Source organism: Sinohyriopsis cumingii, chromosome 10, assembly GCF_028554795.1.
Source record: "Sinohyriopsis cumingii isolate HCF-2022 chromosome 10, ASM2855479v2, whole genome shotgun sequence".
NCBI lineage: Eukaryota > Metazoa > Mollusca > Bivalvia > Unionida > Unionidae > Sinohyriopsis > Sinohyriopsis cumingii.
In genome coordinates, this window is record NC_142970.1 from 121,837,291 (window position 1) to 121,852,946 (window position 15,656).

Consider the following 15,656-nt stretch of genomic DNA (forward strand, 5'->3'; position numbering starts at 1 on the left):
AAAATTCAAGTCATTCCATTTTTAGAGTAAGCACTGATACTGATGAAATATGAACATTCCCTATTTATGATAAAGCATAAAAGATCATACTTCGATGATTTTTTGGACCAAGTGACAGAATCAACGTGTCAGTCAAGGCTCATGTTGCACACAAATGCACATAAGGTAAATAATTCTCAAATGGCAGAATTAAACAAGTCAAGCTTTCCCACTGATAATACATGATCTGTAATTATCCATTCAGCATGAATTGGCTTGATTAATTAGGTGGCAAGATTCACTAATACAGTGTACTGATGATCACCAGGAACATCTTCCTTTTCCATGATGGCCTCCATGACCTGTTTAACATACCAGTATGTGGAAATGTGATTTTAATTATTTTTGTACTCTCAATCTTAATTTATTCTCAAGTCTAGTGGTTGAGGATGGTCTGTACAAGAGGCAAGTTCAAACAAAGAAGTGATTTGACTGTTATGTATATCTAAACTTGTATATTTAACTTGTTTTGTTTGTTGTCTTTCCTCCATGATCATATGTGTGTGTGTGTTTTCGGATTTTAATGTAGCTTTAACAATTTTGCAGTCATATCGCTACAATGTCTGCAGTGTGACAGTTTATAGTGATGTCTAGCACTGGGGCATCATGCCGCAGACATGTAGCATGATGTATCACCCAGTCACATTATCCTGACACTGGGCCGACCAGTCCTAACACTAACCTCTTAATGCTGAGCACCGAGAGAGGCAGCTGTTAGTTATAATGATGTTGTTGTTGTTGTAGGATTTAACGCCATTTTTCAGCACAAAATTGACGTTAGATTATGGCCAGTATAAATGGGGAGGAATAATCCGAGAAAACCCCAGAAAGAACCACCGACTCATGAGAAGCTACTGGCATGCTTTCTCACATACCCACATTGGATAAGCCTGAGACTCAAACCCATGCAGACAGAGGTGAGATGGCAGTGATCCATAACAGTGAGCACTTTAGACCACTCAGGCCCCTATAGTGATGTAATTTGATTCATAGCATATGATAAATAGGAATGTGTGAGGACTGTTTATATACATACAGAAATTACAGCAAGAGTGTGAACAAGAGAGAGAGAATGAAAATAAACTGAAGCTGCAGTAGAAATTCAAATAAGTCTAGGGTCACCATTATAACGAAGTACTTTGATTCAAATTACAGTCAAACCTGTAACTAGCAGTCACTCATGGGAAAAGGTAAAATGGCCATTGTAAACAGGTGACTGCTGCATGCATGTTCACCATTTAAAATTGGTCTTTGTGCAAATAATATGCACCAAATATCAAGATCATAGTCATAATCATTATCATTTATTATCATTATTATTATTATTATTATTATTATCAATATTACTGTAGGTGCACTGTACAGTAAAATCTTAGAGGTATATGTCATTCTCTCCCAAGTCCCAGAGTTACACACAAGACTACTGTATCTTTCTCACTTTAACACATTAACCCATGCAACGACTTTACGGGGCAGGAGGTAGTAGCCTACTACCGAGCTCTGTTGCATCATGGTCATGCATGATACACTAAAGTGGGTGGTATTATAGAAAGGTAGACAGATGTAGCTCTACAATGATACCAAATAATCTGGAATATCTAGTTGCACTACAAAATACAGATAGAAAACCCTCATTTTTTTGGACCCAACTTTTTTAAACGCAAAATCCGCCTGTGGTCGGAATCCCATTTTGTGTTTGGATTTTAGACTTTTTGGTCTCAGATCTAAGGCAAATCGGTATGAACTGCAAACAGACAGATGAGCCTTTGCAAAAAGTAGGATAAGATGGGCATTTGGAAAAAGAGTGGTCTCCATACAAAAACTTTTACCCTTATGCTCATGCGCGAGTCAAATAGCCAATGAAAAATTATGTTTCTAACACAACTAGGCAGTATGTTATTGAAAGATTACCGGGCATTTGGTGTTTCGAGTCTATTCAGAAATAGCTTTCAAAATGTGTTTCCTACTCGATTTTCAGGCGAAAATGGCAAAAAGCTCCAGGGGTTAATGTGTTAATCCATCCTATAAATAAAATCATTGCTGATTTAAAATAAACACCACTCCTGATTTGTGCATGCTTCTAAAACAATACCTGAATCAGTCATTTTCTCAATTCACTGTGATCAAACAATATCTGAATTAGTCATTTGCTCAATTCACCATGATCAAAAGACAGTCAACTTTTGTGAGACACTTTTGATGAACAAAAAAATCAAAAGAAGTAGTATATGGCTATTCCATGAACCAAAATTTCACCTGCCTTTACAGACAGGTTTTGAATATTTATATGACCCCTGACTCTAATGAAAAGGGATGTATCTCATATCTCTGTTCAAAGACAAACTTTTTCTTCATAGTTTTACTTCACAGATATCTCACTCTATCTGTCACATTGGAACAATATCTGACTTCTATTTCTGCTCTGGTAACACCACTACTTTTCCCCACCAGCTAGCAAATAAATTGCTTCGGCCCTTTTGATATGTGTCTGACATTGTTTTATGGGAAGAACTAATGAAGATTCATTAAGATTGGTAAATTTCTCTGTGTACTAGTCTTTCTGGCTAAAATTAAATTCATGTTGAATTCTAGTCTTGTATATCAACAGCCAAGGTCATGAAACTGTGATATCCAATGACCTTGAACAATGAGTATGAACTGCCATTATGGTACAACAAAAAAATACCCAATGGTACAAATTGTATAAGCTTCCTCCCACACACAATGGTAAATACCAAATGGTAGAGATGAAACTGTATAAGCATACACACACACAATGGTAAATACCAAACGGTACAGATATAATTGTATAAGCATACACACACACAATGGTAAATACCAAATGGTACAGATATAATTGTATAAGCATACACACACACAATGGTAAATACCAAATGGTAGAGATGAAATTGTATAAGCATACACACACACAATGGTAAATACCAAATGGTACAGATATAATTGTATAAGCATACACACACACACAATGGTAAATACCAAATGGTAGAGATGAAATTGTATAAGCATCCTCAAACCCCCAAAACACAATGGTTGTTGTTGTTGTTGTAGTAGGGTTGAACGCCATTTTTCAGCACATGATAGGCTATACATAGTGGCCAGTATTAATGGTGGAGGAAGAACCCAGGAAAACCCCAGGGATGAACCACCGACCCACGAGAAGCTACTGGCAGGCTTTCCCACATACCCACATTAGCTGAGCCTTGGACTCGAACCCACGCAGGCAGAGTTGAGATGGCTGTGATCCGTAACGGAGAGCGCTTTAGACCACTCGGCCACTCGGGGCTCCTAACACAATGGTAAATACCCAATGGCTCTTATGAAATTATATAAGCCACCCCAATGCTAAAAGGGTAAATACTCAATAGCACTGAGGAATAAATATAAACCAACATCATGGTACAAATATTAATATTCAATGGCTCAGATAAAATTGTATGTGCCACCCCTTATCATAAAATGGGAAATACCAAATGGCTCGGATGAAATTGTACATGCCATCTCCACTTGTAAAATGGTAAAGGCTCAATGGCTCAGAGAAATAGTATAAACTGCCATCTTGGTACAATTGGTAATATTCAAATGGCTCAGCTGAAACTGTAAGCCAGCCCATTAATACTATGGTAAATAGTCCATGGCTCAGATGAATGGATAAAAGCCACCATCTAAATACATTGAGAACACTGATAATATTACAAATCATTAAATGAGGACACTATTATGAATCATTCAGTGAGGACACTATTATCAATCATTCAGTGAGGACACTATTATCAATCATTCAGTGAGAATGCTGATAACAATATGAATCATTCACTGACAACACTGATAACATTATCAATCATTCAGTGAGGAAACTATTATGAATCATTCACTGAGGATGTTGATAAAATTATCAATCATTAAATGAGGACACTAATAACATTATGAATCGTTCATGGAGACACTATTATGAATCATTCAGTGAGGACACTATTATCAATCATTCAGTGAGAATGCTGATAACAATATGAATCATTCAATGACAATACTGATAACATTATCAATCATTCAGTGAGGACACTATTATGAATCAATCAATGAGGACACTATTATGAATCAATCGATGATGACACTATTATGAATCATTCAATGAGGACACTATTAACATTATGAATCATTCAATGAGGACACTATTAACGTTATGAATCATTCAATGAGGACACTATTATGAATCATTCAATGAGGATACTATTATGAATCATTCAAAGAGGACACTAATAACATTATGAATCATTAAATGAGGACACTAATAACATTATGAATCATTCAGTGGACACTAATAACATTATGAATCATTCAATGAGGACAATATTATGAATCATTCAGTGAGGACACTAATAACATCATGGTTCATTAAATGAGGATACTTCTATGAATCATTGAATTTGGACACTGTTATGAATCATTGAATGAGGACACTGTTATTAATCATTGAATGAGGACACTATTATGAATCAATCAATGAGGACACTATTATGAATCAATCAATGAGGACACTATTATGAATCATTCAATGAGGACACTATTAACATTATGAATCATTCAATGAGGACACTATTAACGTTATGAATCATTCAATGAGGACACTATTATGAATCATTCAATGAGGACACTATTATGAATCATTCATGGAGGACACTATTATGAATCAATCAATGAGGACACTATTATGAATCAATCAATGATGACACTATTATGAATCATTCAATGAGGACACTATTAACATTATGAATCATTCAATGAGGACACTATTAACGTTATGAATCAATCAATGATGACACTATTATGAATCATTCAATGAGGATACTATTATGAATCAATCAAAGAGGACACTAATAACATTATGAATCATTAAATGAGGACACTAATAACATTATGAATCATTCAGTGGACACTAATAACATTATGAATCATTCAAAGAGACACTATTATGAATCATTAAATGAGGACACTAATAACAATATGAATCATTCAATGAGGACACTAATAACATTATGAATCATTCAATGAGGACACTATTATGAATCAATCAATGAGGACACTATTATGAATCAATCAATGAGGACACTATTATGAATCATTCAATGAGGACACTAATAACATTATGAATCATTCAAAGAGGACACTATTATGAATCATTAAATGAGGACACTTATAACAATATGAATCATTCAATGAGGACACTAATAACATTATGAATCATTCAATGAGGATACTATTACGAATCATTCAATGAGGACACTATTATGAATCATTCAATGATACTATTAACATTATGAATCATTCAATGAGGACACTATTAACATTATGAATCATTCAATGAGGACACTATTATGAATCATTCAGTGAGGACACTATTATAAATCATTCAATGAGCGATAATATTGTTACGTATATCTTAATATATATTTATTTTAATTTAAGTGTTTGTTTGTCAGTTTTAAAAAATGTATTTTTCTTACATGCTATTGTAATGTAAATTTATTCAATGGAGATGATATTTTTCCAGAAAATTTGTTGACCTGACTGATTCTTTTCATAAACACCAGGTGTTGGCCTGGATGCTGACCTTGATTCAAAATTAGTAAACACATTTCTATTTTATTTTAAAATGATTGGTTGTTGTCAAGGTCATGATGGGGCTTTGGGTTTAAGATGTAAACAACCTTTTTTTTTTATTTCTTAGAGAAAATGATTGGTTTTCGTCAGGGTCATTTTTGGTGTGTGTGACATAAACATGATCATGTGACCCCCCCCCCCTTTGATTTCGCAATTCAAACTTGAAACTATTAAAACATTTATTACTAGGACTGCAATTTAATGCATTGATTATTCTAAGATCAATTTTGGAACTGATTCTTGAAACCGTAAATTCTTCTTTTTTTACATTTTTACAGAATTTTCCAGGAAAATAAATTATTTGTTAAATTTTAAAAAGCTTGTTGTTTTCACTCTTTCAGTGTTAGTGTTTATTCAGGCCTAAACAAGTAACAATATTATGAATTATTCAATGAGAACACTGATAACATTAAGAATCACTGAAATATTTGACTATTAATTGATCTGGAAAAAATCTACATTATTATTATTGGGTTTCGGAGGGGGGGACGCAATAAAATACCTGCAAATAAAAAAATGCCCTTAAAAATATATATAATTAATAGAACAGTAAATTGTAGCGAAGTGATTGTGTTGAATTATGCTAGGGATTCATTCAGACCAAGAAAATGACTGTTAACGATTGCTCACTCATCATTTCCTCAATCCTTGGGACCCCTTAAATGTTAAGACATAATGATTGTGGTTGTTTTGGGATTTAATGCCATGTCTCAGCATAAGATATGCTATATATGGTGGCCAGTATAACTGATTGAGGAAGAACCCATTCAGACATAATGACTAATCAAGGATGCAATATCGTCAATACTCATGATGTTTGTCCTTTAAACATGTCAAGAAACAACAATGTGAATAAAAATGAAATTTCAAGTCAAAATCATCTGAACTGATTATAATCCTTTTTATTGATAATAGATAATCATTGGAACTTACCTTCATGGTAATAAGCACTCTACATGCCTTGAAACTTGCCTCTATCTCTATCAGTGCTGCATTCTTATACTGAAAATCAAATGCATACTTATAGTGAAAGTCAGATTCATACTTATAATGAAAGTCAAATACATACTTAAAGTGAAAGTCAAATACATACTTATAATGAAAGTCAAATACATACTTAAAGTGAAAGTCAAATACATACTTATAGTGAAAGTCAAATACATACTTAAAGTGAAAGTCAAATACATACTTATAGTGAAAGACAAATACATATTTATAGCGAAAGTCAAATACATATAGTGAAAGTCAAATACATACTTATAATGAAAGTCAAATACATACTTAAAGTGAAAGTCAAATACATACTTATAGTGAAAGACAAATACATATTTATAGTGAAAGTCAAATACATACTTATAGTGAAAATCAAATACATACTTATAGTGAAAGTCAAATATATACTTATAGTGAAAGTCAAATACATATTTATAGTGAAAGTCAAATACATATAGTGAAAGTCAAATACATACTTACAGTGAAAGTCAAATATATACTTATTATACTAGAAATGTACAACATTATTTGCCTTAAAAAAATCAATCTTCTCATAACTGTACACATAACTTTACTATTTATAGGTTTCAACTCAAGTCAGATTTACCTCCCCTTGAAACATGTGCATTAATCCATTGGGTTTTGTTTCAACATATTTTAATACCTGCTGCATAATGCTGATTTCCTAAACAAAAATCACAACTGATACAAATTATTAGACTGTTATGAAAAAAGTATAAAAATGCATTTTTTGGCCAAAAATGTCAAATTTCTTCATGAGCAGCCATATTTTGTCAGTGTCCAAAACCAACATTTAATTCACAGAGTAAGTATTCTGATTATCTCTACCAATAACGGTTTCCAAATGTCAGGTTTTTTTGTTACTGAGAAAGTGTTGGCTAAAGTACACTAACATGCACCAATAGGGTTAGTATTATATCATCGTCAATAAAAGCTGATGTTTACAGGAAATAGCTCAACAATGTTGTCATATAATTTTGTGCTTCGCACAGCCATTGAGTTTTCCTCTTTGATGATTATGTATCAAGGTAAATGTCAAGGTCATAACATGGTCAATATAGATTATGCAGGGTACCATGCAAAGCTATTTTTTTTCAGTAAATTATGTTTCTAACAGAATACTTATCTGATCACAATAATGTTCGGAATATAAACCCTACAACCTCCTGAATTCATCCCTCCCAAAGATGACAAATCATCTTTTCTGTCTATATGATATAGACAAAGGGCATTAACTCTTACCCATTACTTCCCTTTAACATCTACAGGTGACACTAGTTTTAAGCTGAGCAGAACATTATGTAATGTCATACTCCCATTACAAGGAGGACGGGAAGATATTAAAGTAAAGTATTTTAGGCGAAACATTATTTACAGAAAAATTTGATCTCTCCTTTTAATATGTTTCACAATCTCATTCAAATTAAGAGAATAGATAACAGGTAGATGGAATGCTGAGCATCCAACCTAAACCTTGGTTAACCTCAGTGGGGGAAAAACTTGATTTCCCATATGAAGGTTAAACTTTACTGCAAGTAGCACAACCAGAGGCGACATGATTTGTGTTTGGAAATCAGAAATAATAATGAGATCTTCTTACCACACAAGGGGCCTAGAGTGGCCAAGTGGTCTAAAGCACTCACCATTACAGATTACTGCCATCTCACCTTTGAGTCTCAGATTCAGCCAATGTGGGTATGTGAGAAAACTTGCCAGTAGCTTCTTGTGGGTCGGTGGTTCTTTCTGGGGTTTTCCCGGGTTCTTCCTCCACCATTTCTACTGGCTGCCATGGACAGCTTATCTTTTGCTGAAAAATTGCATCAAACCCTACCACTATAACAACAACAAACAACATAAAATTTCCAGGTGAATCCAATGAAAGCTATACAGCGTGCAGATGTCAGTTGAGTCTGGTAGCTGGATGTACAGCTGAGACTGGGTCTACTAGATCCTTCATTGTGGAGCCAAGTCACACAGATAAACTTCAATGTTACTTCAGTAATTGCAACATGATGATGATGATGATGATGATTAGGTAACTTGGTATGTTACAGACATTAATTTTCAATTCTCACTGTAATATTGGTAATCAAGATGCTGTTGGGCACATGAATGAATAACTAGCTTCACCATGATAAGAATACAAATAAATTATGAGTTAGAAAACCAGATTAGTTGTTTTTGGACCTACTGTTCATTATCAATTAAAATTTTCCTTTGTTGATCAACACACCTTATTGTTTTGCTTTTCTTTCTGATGCTTGTCATGTTCAATAAAATTCTACCACTATATATGCATGGGGATGGGCTTCTTTAATGCAATTACTGTAAGTCTTGGGACACTATAAGTCTTGGGACATCTAAATCATTTTCAAAAGTAATTTTGCATGAGCTATAAATGTTCGGACACCAAAATCATGTACTACAAGTCTTGGGACACCTTCAACAATTTTTTCTACTAATCAATGTATTTTCTCAATCATAACGAAATTGTGACTATCATCATGAACTATATTACATGGGAATGTAATAAATTTATATAATTTGTTTGAAATGTCAGAAAATATATTCAATTTTTCTGTTTCCTTATTATTTCTACCCAATTCAAATGTGCAAAAGTAGATTGATGACAAGAGCTGGGTTGCTGTAAGCACTTACAACAGCAACTTATCCCTTTTGTCTTCAGTTTAATATTGTTTATTTATACATTACTGTATTAGAATACTGTACCAATATTACACTTTTATTCTGTCTTAAAAATTTAAATACTTAACTCATAAAAACTGTGTTCCCAGAATGATAAGAACAAACAACAATAGTGTTTGGCTCAACATTCGAATTTAGTTAGAATGTTTTCATCATGATGTCACCATATGTACACTGAGGATTTTGACTTGCACTAAATGAAATACATCCCTTGGATTCTAAATATCGGGCAAACTTGAGCTGATTTTTAAAAAATACCTCCAAAATATATCAAAGACATTTCAGAAATAATGCTTTGAAAATAACTGTAAAATCGTTAACACTTAGATGTTGTTTGCTTTTCAAGAGCGTGACCATAAACAAGCACCTGTTTACTCAGCTACAATAATCAAGCTATTCAACCGAGCACGTGTTTATACCTTAATCAATTAACAAGGATAGTCAATGGCTAGACAGTCCATTATAATTTTGGGGGGCACCCAATAATTTAGTACTGCTATTCTGAAGGGTATCTCATCCTGCTCAACCCACTTTAGAATTTACAGCAGTTAATTTATGTGGATTACTGGTGATGAACAAACAGTCACAGGTATTGCAGTCAGACAAAAATCACCCTTTTCTCCCTTGCCAATAAACAATTACCTGGTCTCCTGTCACAAAACAAAAATCAAATCTGCCAAATATAAACAAAAGGAAACACCAAGACAACCAGCTGTCCAAAATCAAAGGTAGAATGAATCATGTGTTGAAGATTACGAATTTGTGTAACAGTAAGTCAAAACACAAAACTAAAATTATCAATGATGATCAATTATGTGAATATACTGTATGCTGGTTATGCAACTTATACAATTAATTGAAGACGTGAGTCATTTGATATGATTTACATCACTTTGTTGGATCACTTATAACTCTTAAGTGTGTGCACCAAAATAAATAAAATAGCAATTTACGTTTTTCTAGAATGTGATTTTGAACAATGAGATCTGGTAAAAACAATGAATAAAGCAAAATATGCATCTAGTATTTGGGGAATAAATAAGATTATACAATTTGCACTGGTAAGTACTGTTCTGAACACTGTATATAATACTGGTCACCTGGTAAACTCAAAGCGCCCCATGAAATATCGAAGATCTTATTTATCTTTATTGTAATTCATATTGGAAAAAAATGTGAAAATATGCACATGCAAAATAACATAAAAACAGTAATAGTAGTTTATAACAGTTTACTGATGTAGTTGATGAACAAGAGCTGGTCACTGCTGTGTGCAGCATCGCAATCTAGGACATTTTGTTTTGACCTGTTTCTATGTCTATTAGTGTAATGCATAAACAAATCTTGGGACATGAAAAAAATCATGTCATCATGAGTCATTCCATGCTGTTCCTTGTCATGATGAGCAGTTCCATGCCATTCCATATCATGATGAGTGGTTCCATGCTGTTCCATGTCATGGTGGGTAGTTCCATGCTATTCCATGTCATGATAAGCGGTTCCATGCTGTTCCTTGTCATGATGAGTGGTTCTGTGCTGTTCCATGTCATGATGAGTTCCATGCTGTTCCTTGTCATGATGAGTGGTTCTGTCCTGTTCCATGTCATGATGAGTGGCTCCATGCTGTTCCATGTCATGATGAGTGGTTCTATGCTGTTCCATGTCATGATGAGTCATTCCATGATGTTCTGTGTCATGATGAGCGGTTCCATGTCATGAGGAGCGATTCAATGTCATGAGTGGTTCACTGCTGTTCCATGTCATGATGAGTCATTCCATGCTGTTCTGTGTCATAATGAGTGGTTCCATGTGATGATGAGCAGTTCCATGCTGTTCCATGTCATGATGAGCAGTTATATGCTGTTCCTTGTCATGATGAGTGGTTCCATGCTGTTCCATGTCATGATGAGCAGTTCCATGTTGTTCCGTGTCATGAGCAGATCCATGCTGTTCCTTGTCATGATGAGCAGTTCCATGCCATGGTGAGCAGTTCCATGCTGTTCCATGTCATGATAAGTGGTTCCATGCTGTTCCATATCATGTGGAGCGGTTCCATGCTGTTCCATGTCATGATGAGCTGTTCCATGCTGTTCCTTGTCATGATGAGTGGTTCCATGCCATGATGAGTTGTTCCATGCTGTTCCATGTCACGATGAGTGGTTGCATGCTGTTCCTTGTCATGATGAGTGATTCCATGCTGTTCCATGTCATGATGAGTGGTTCCATGTCATGATAGGTGGTTCCATTCTGTTCCTTGTCATGTGGAGTGGTTCCATGCTGTTCCATGTTATGATGAGCAGTTCCATGCTGTTCCATGTCATGATGAGCAGTTCCATGTTGTTCCTTGTCATGATGAGCAGTTCCATGCTGTTCCATGTTATGATGAGCAGTTCCATGCTGTTCCATGTTATGATGAGCAGTTCCATGCTGTTCCATGTCATGATGAGCAGTTCCATGCTGTTCCATGTTATGATGAGCAGTTCCATGCTGTTCCATGTCATGATGAGCAGTTCCATGTTGTTCCATGTCATGATGAGCAGTTCCATGTTGTTCCATGTCATGATGAGTGGTTCCATGCTGTTCCATGTCATGATGAGTGGTTCCATGTTGTTCCTTGTCATGATGAGTGGTTCCATGCTGTTCCATGTCATGATGTTATGATGAGCGTGGTGTTCCATGTCATGATGATTGGTATTTCATCATGACATATAGCAATAACAGATTGACGTAGAAGCTCCTTTTTCTTTAAAGATGGAATATACTGGAAGCTTAAGTCTTTATGATAATAAATCAGATTGTTAAGGTACTACCACTCACATAAACATGTAATAATAATAATAAGAATAATAATTTATTTTATGAGGGTCACCCTGTACCATATACTATTCTCCCTTGAGATACTCATGATACATTACATTATATGATACTCATTAAGACAGCAAATTGGAGTGATGCCCATATTTCCAAATTTTAGTATTTTACATGACACTGCTATTTAAGATAATGCTTATACAATTTTGTTTTGAAAACATGTAGATTTGTTTTTGATATAATTGCTTTGGGTCCTTTCCACAGAATAGCACCAGAGTAAGGCGATGAATTTTTAAACAAACTTGTTTTTTGGAAATGGTATTCTACAATAATCATTTGTAGTTGATCTCAATTCAGCTCTCTGGTATTATTCTTCCGACTTATAATGAAAGATACCGAACAAGTATTGAGGGCCATGTTCATTCATAACTTTGAACATTAATAATGACTTCTGGTAGAATAACCCGTATTTAAATTTCAAACATTTCCATTCTAAGAAGAGAACTCTAGAAGGCGTATCAAATGGTATATCTAGGACAATTCTTGCTGCCATTTCTGGAAGTTTGTAGATTGTTTCAATATTGGTATCAGTTGTAATTCCCCAAACTGTGTAGTCCAAGAGAGGAAGAATGAATGTATTGTAGAATTTGTAAAATAATTTCTGATAGTGGAATGGTAGATAACTTTTCATCCTCTGTAAAAGATAAATTCTTCAGCTTACAACAGAGCAAACACGGTTTGACTAATCTAGATTCTTGTCATGGATTCAAGAATTTCTTGCTAAATGGAAAGCAACAGTATATATTTGTCACAGTTTTGCTTTTGAAAGTGTTCAGCGTGAACCATCAATGATGATATTGTTATTCCATGTGCCTACTTTAGCCTGGCTATAGACCTAATGTGGAGTCACATAATTACTTGAAAAAAGAGGATCCATAGCTGGCAAATCTAATGAAAGATTGAAGGATGGAGGGAACATTCTGTATGGAAAATCTGTTCAATCCTTGACAGAAAATTAGCTAAGACAGAGTTTCCTGGGAATATGTTTGATTTAGATGTCAATGTTGTATGGTGTGCACCAGTGATAGAAACCCCTGAACATAATGCAGTGTTGGGGTGATTTGGTACTGCCCTGAGTGAGGAGGTACATCACCACCAGAGTTGTCTGCCCTGCGTGAGGAGGTACATCACCGCCAGAGTTGTCTGCCCTGAGTGAGGAGGTACATCACCACCAGAGTTGTCTGCCCTGAGTGAGGAGGTACATCACCACCAGAGTTGTCTGCCCTGAATGAGGAGGTACATCACCACCAGAGTTGTCTAACATGATAAGCACACTCTTGTTCTGAGCATGGTCACTCCAAGACAGCATCAAAACTGACATTTGGCTAGATGGTTTGGATTATGGGCTGGGTGGCTGGACAGTATGGTCAGCAGCTGAGACAGCATCAAAACTGAGGTGTGGCTGGTCAGCACAGTCAGCAGCTGAGACAGCATAAAAACTGAGACGCAGCAAGATAGTATGGATCGAAAACCAGATGGCTGCATGGTATGGTCAGCGACCTAGCTGTATCAAAACTGAGGTGTTGCTAGAGAGTATGGATTGAGAGCTGGACAACAGTCAGCAGCAGAGACAACATCAAAACTGAGATGTGGCTGGACAACAGTCAGCAGCAGAGACAACATCAAAACTGAGATGTGGCTGGACAACAGTCAGCAGCAGAGACAACATCAAAACTGAGATGTGGCTGGACAACAGTCAGCAGCAGAGACAACATCAAAACTGAGTTGTGGCTGGATTATATGGTCAGCAGCAGAGACAACATCAAAACTGAGTTGCAGCTCAAAAGCATGGTATTCATGTCATTTATAAACCCCATGTGTCCAGACTTACAGGCCCAAAGGTTATGCTCGGACATGCAGGGGGATTTATACCACCTGAGCTGCCTAGATTTGAGTGGAAACTACATCTAAGTGTCAAAATTCTCAGCTAAATGAAAGACATCGTCAATCAAGTTATTTATAAATCCCATATGCCCAGACAAAGGCCATGCACATATATGCAGGGACATGCCACCTAGGCAGCCTAAAATTTGGTGGAAACTCACTCAAAGTAAGAAAATTCTCTTCTAACATGAAACATCATTACTCTCGGTCCTTTGATTTTCCTTAGAACATATATTCTCTGATCAACTGGTGCACACGTTGCATGTAGCTGATTATGTAATCTTTGTACATGTGAGACACGAGTTATGTGAGTTCTCATTGGCTTTGCATTCTTGTATTTACTTTACATACTTGTCATAATTAATTCTGAAATTACAAAGGAAAAAAAAAGAAATGCGTAGTTAACTACATTACAATTGCTAGAGACACCCATAACACAAGATTGATAAATAGCAGGCATTACCACAAAGTTCAACACATTCTATTACAATGCAGTCATGTAGAGCCATGTGGTCAGAGAATGCAGAAACTAAGTCTGCATTGGTAAAAAAATTCACATAATTACAGTCAAAGTTCAAAAGGTCATGTATACCAACAGTCCTGTAGAATAATCAGTGCTACAGTTTTAATTAACAAAATCCTCAATGGATGGGATGAAAAGTAACACAAATTTCAATGAATGGGATCAAAAGTAGCACAAAATTCCAATGCAAAGGGAATGATGTTCACTATGAAAGCTTAAAACTGTTACCTCTAGGTGGCAAGGGGGTATTCAGCAAGAGTTATTGCCCTTTGTATATATGATATAGACAGATATGACAAATTTTGGTCTTTGGGAGGGCTGGATTCGGGAGGTAGAAGGGTTTATATTCCGAGGAATTAATGTGATTGAGAAGCATATGTGACAGTACATGTATCATCTTCTTTATAAACAAAGTAATTTGTTGACGCTACAAAAAAGTCATCTGCCTTATTAAATTGCAGCATAAATAGCAACATTGGATTAAATCACAAAACTGAATAAACAATCATAACAGATAAGGAGAATATTCTTCAGCAGTGGGAAACTGCAGCAAATGGAAAGGCAATAATTCTAAATGCTAACCAGTGTTTGAGCCAAAATTTAAATCACAACATTTTTAAACAGTTTTGCAATGCACATGCCAACAATAACCCACTCACACTTCACACTTAAGATCAGGAACTAATAACGTATGTTCGCTTGAAATAAGTCTATTCTGAAGAAAATAAAAAATTTAAAATAAATAAAGGTATTTTTAAAAGAAGATATCAAATGCTTTGAAGTTATATGTAGAATTCTTGCTATATACACATGCATATATTTCTCACAAATACATGTATAGTCCCCCTCTGGAAGGAACATCCCTCTTATAAGGCCACTTTCCTGGTGCAGTATGCATGGCCAAAAAAGAGTTGGACTACTGCATTGTGTAATTGTTGTT

The 15,656-nt window shown here is 35.3% G+C and overlaps 1 protein-coding gene across 1 annotated transcript in view; it reads right to left on the reverse strand.

The window, feature by feature from the left end:
* LOC149791122 (trafficking protein particle complex subunit 9-like) overlaps positions 1-15,656 on the reverse strand; it is a 225,865-nt gene that overhangs the window by 178,522 nt on the left and 31,687 nt on the right. The window contains exon 6 of the mRNA XM_089973044.1: positions 6,652-6,720. Coding sequence (XP_089829170.1) covers positions 6,652-6,720 — 69 coding nt within the window. The remainder of the gene's footprint in view (positions 1-6,651; positions 6,721-15,656) is intronic.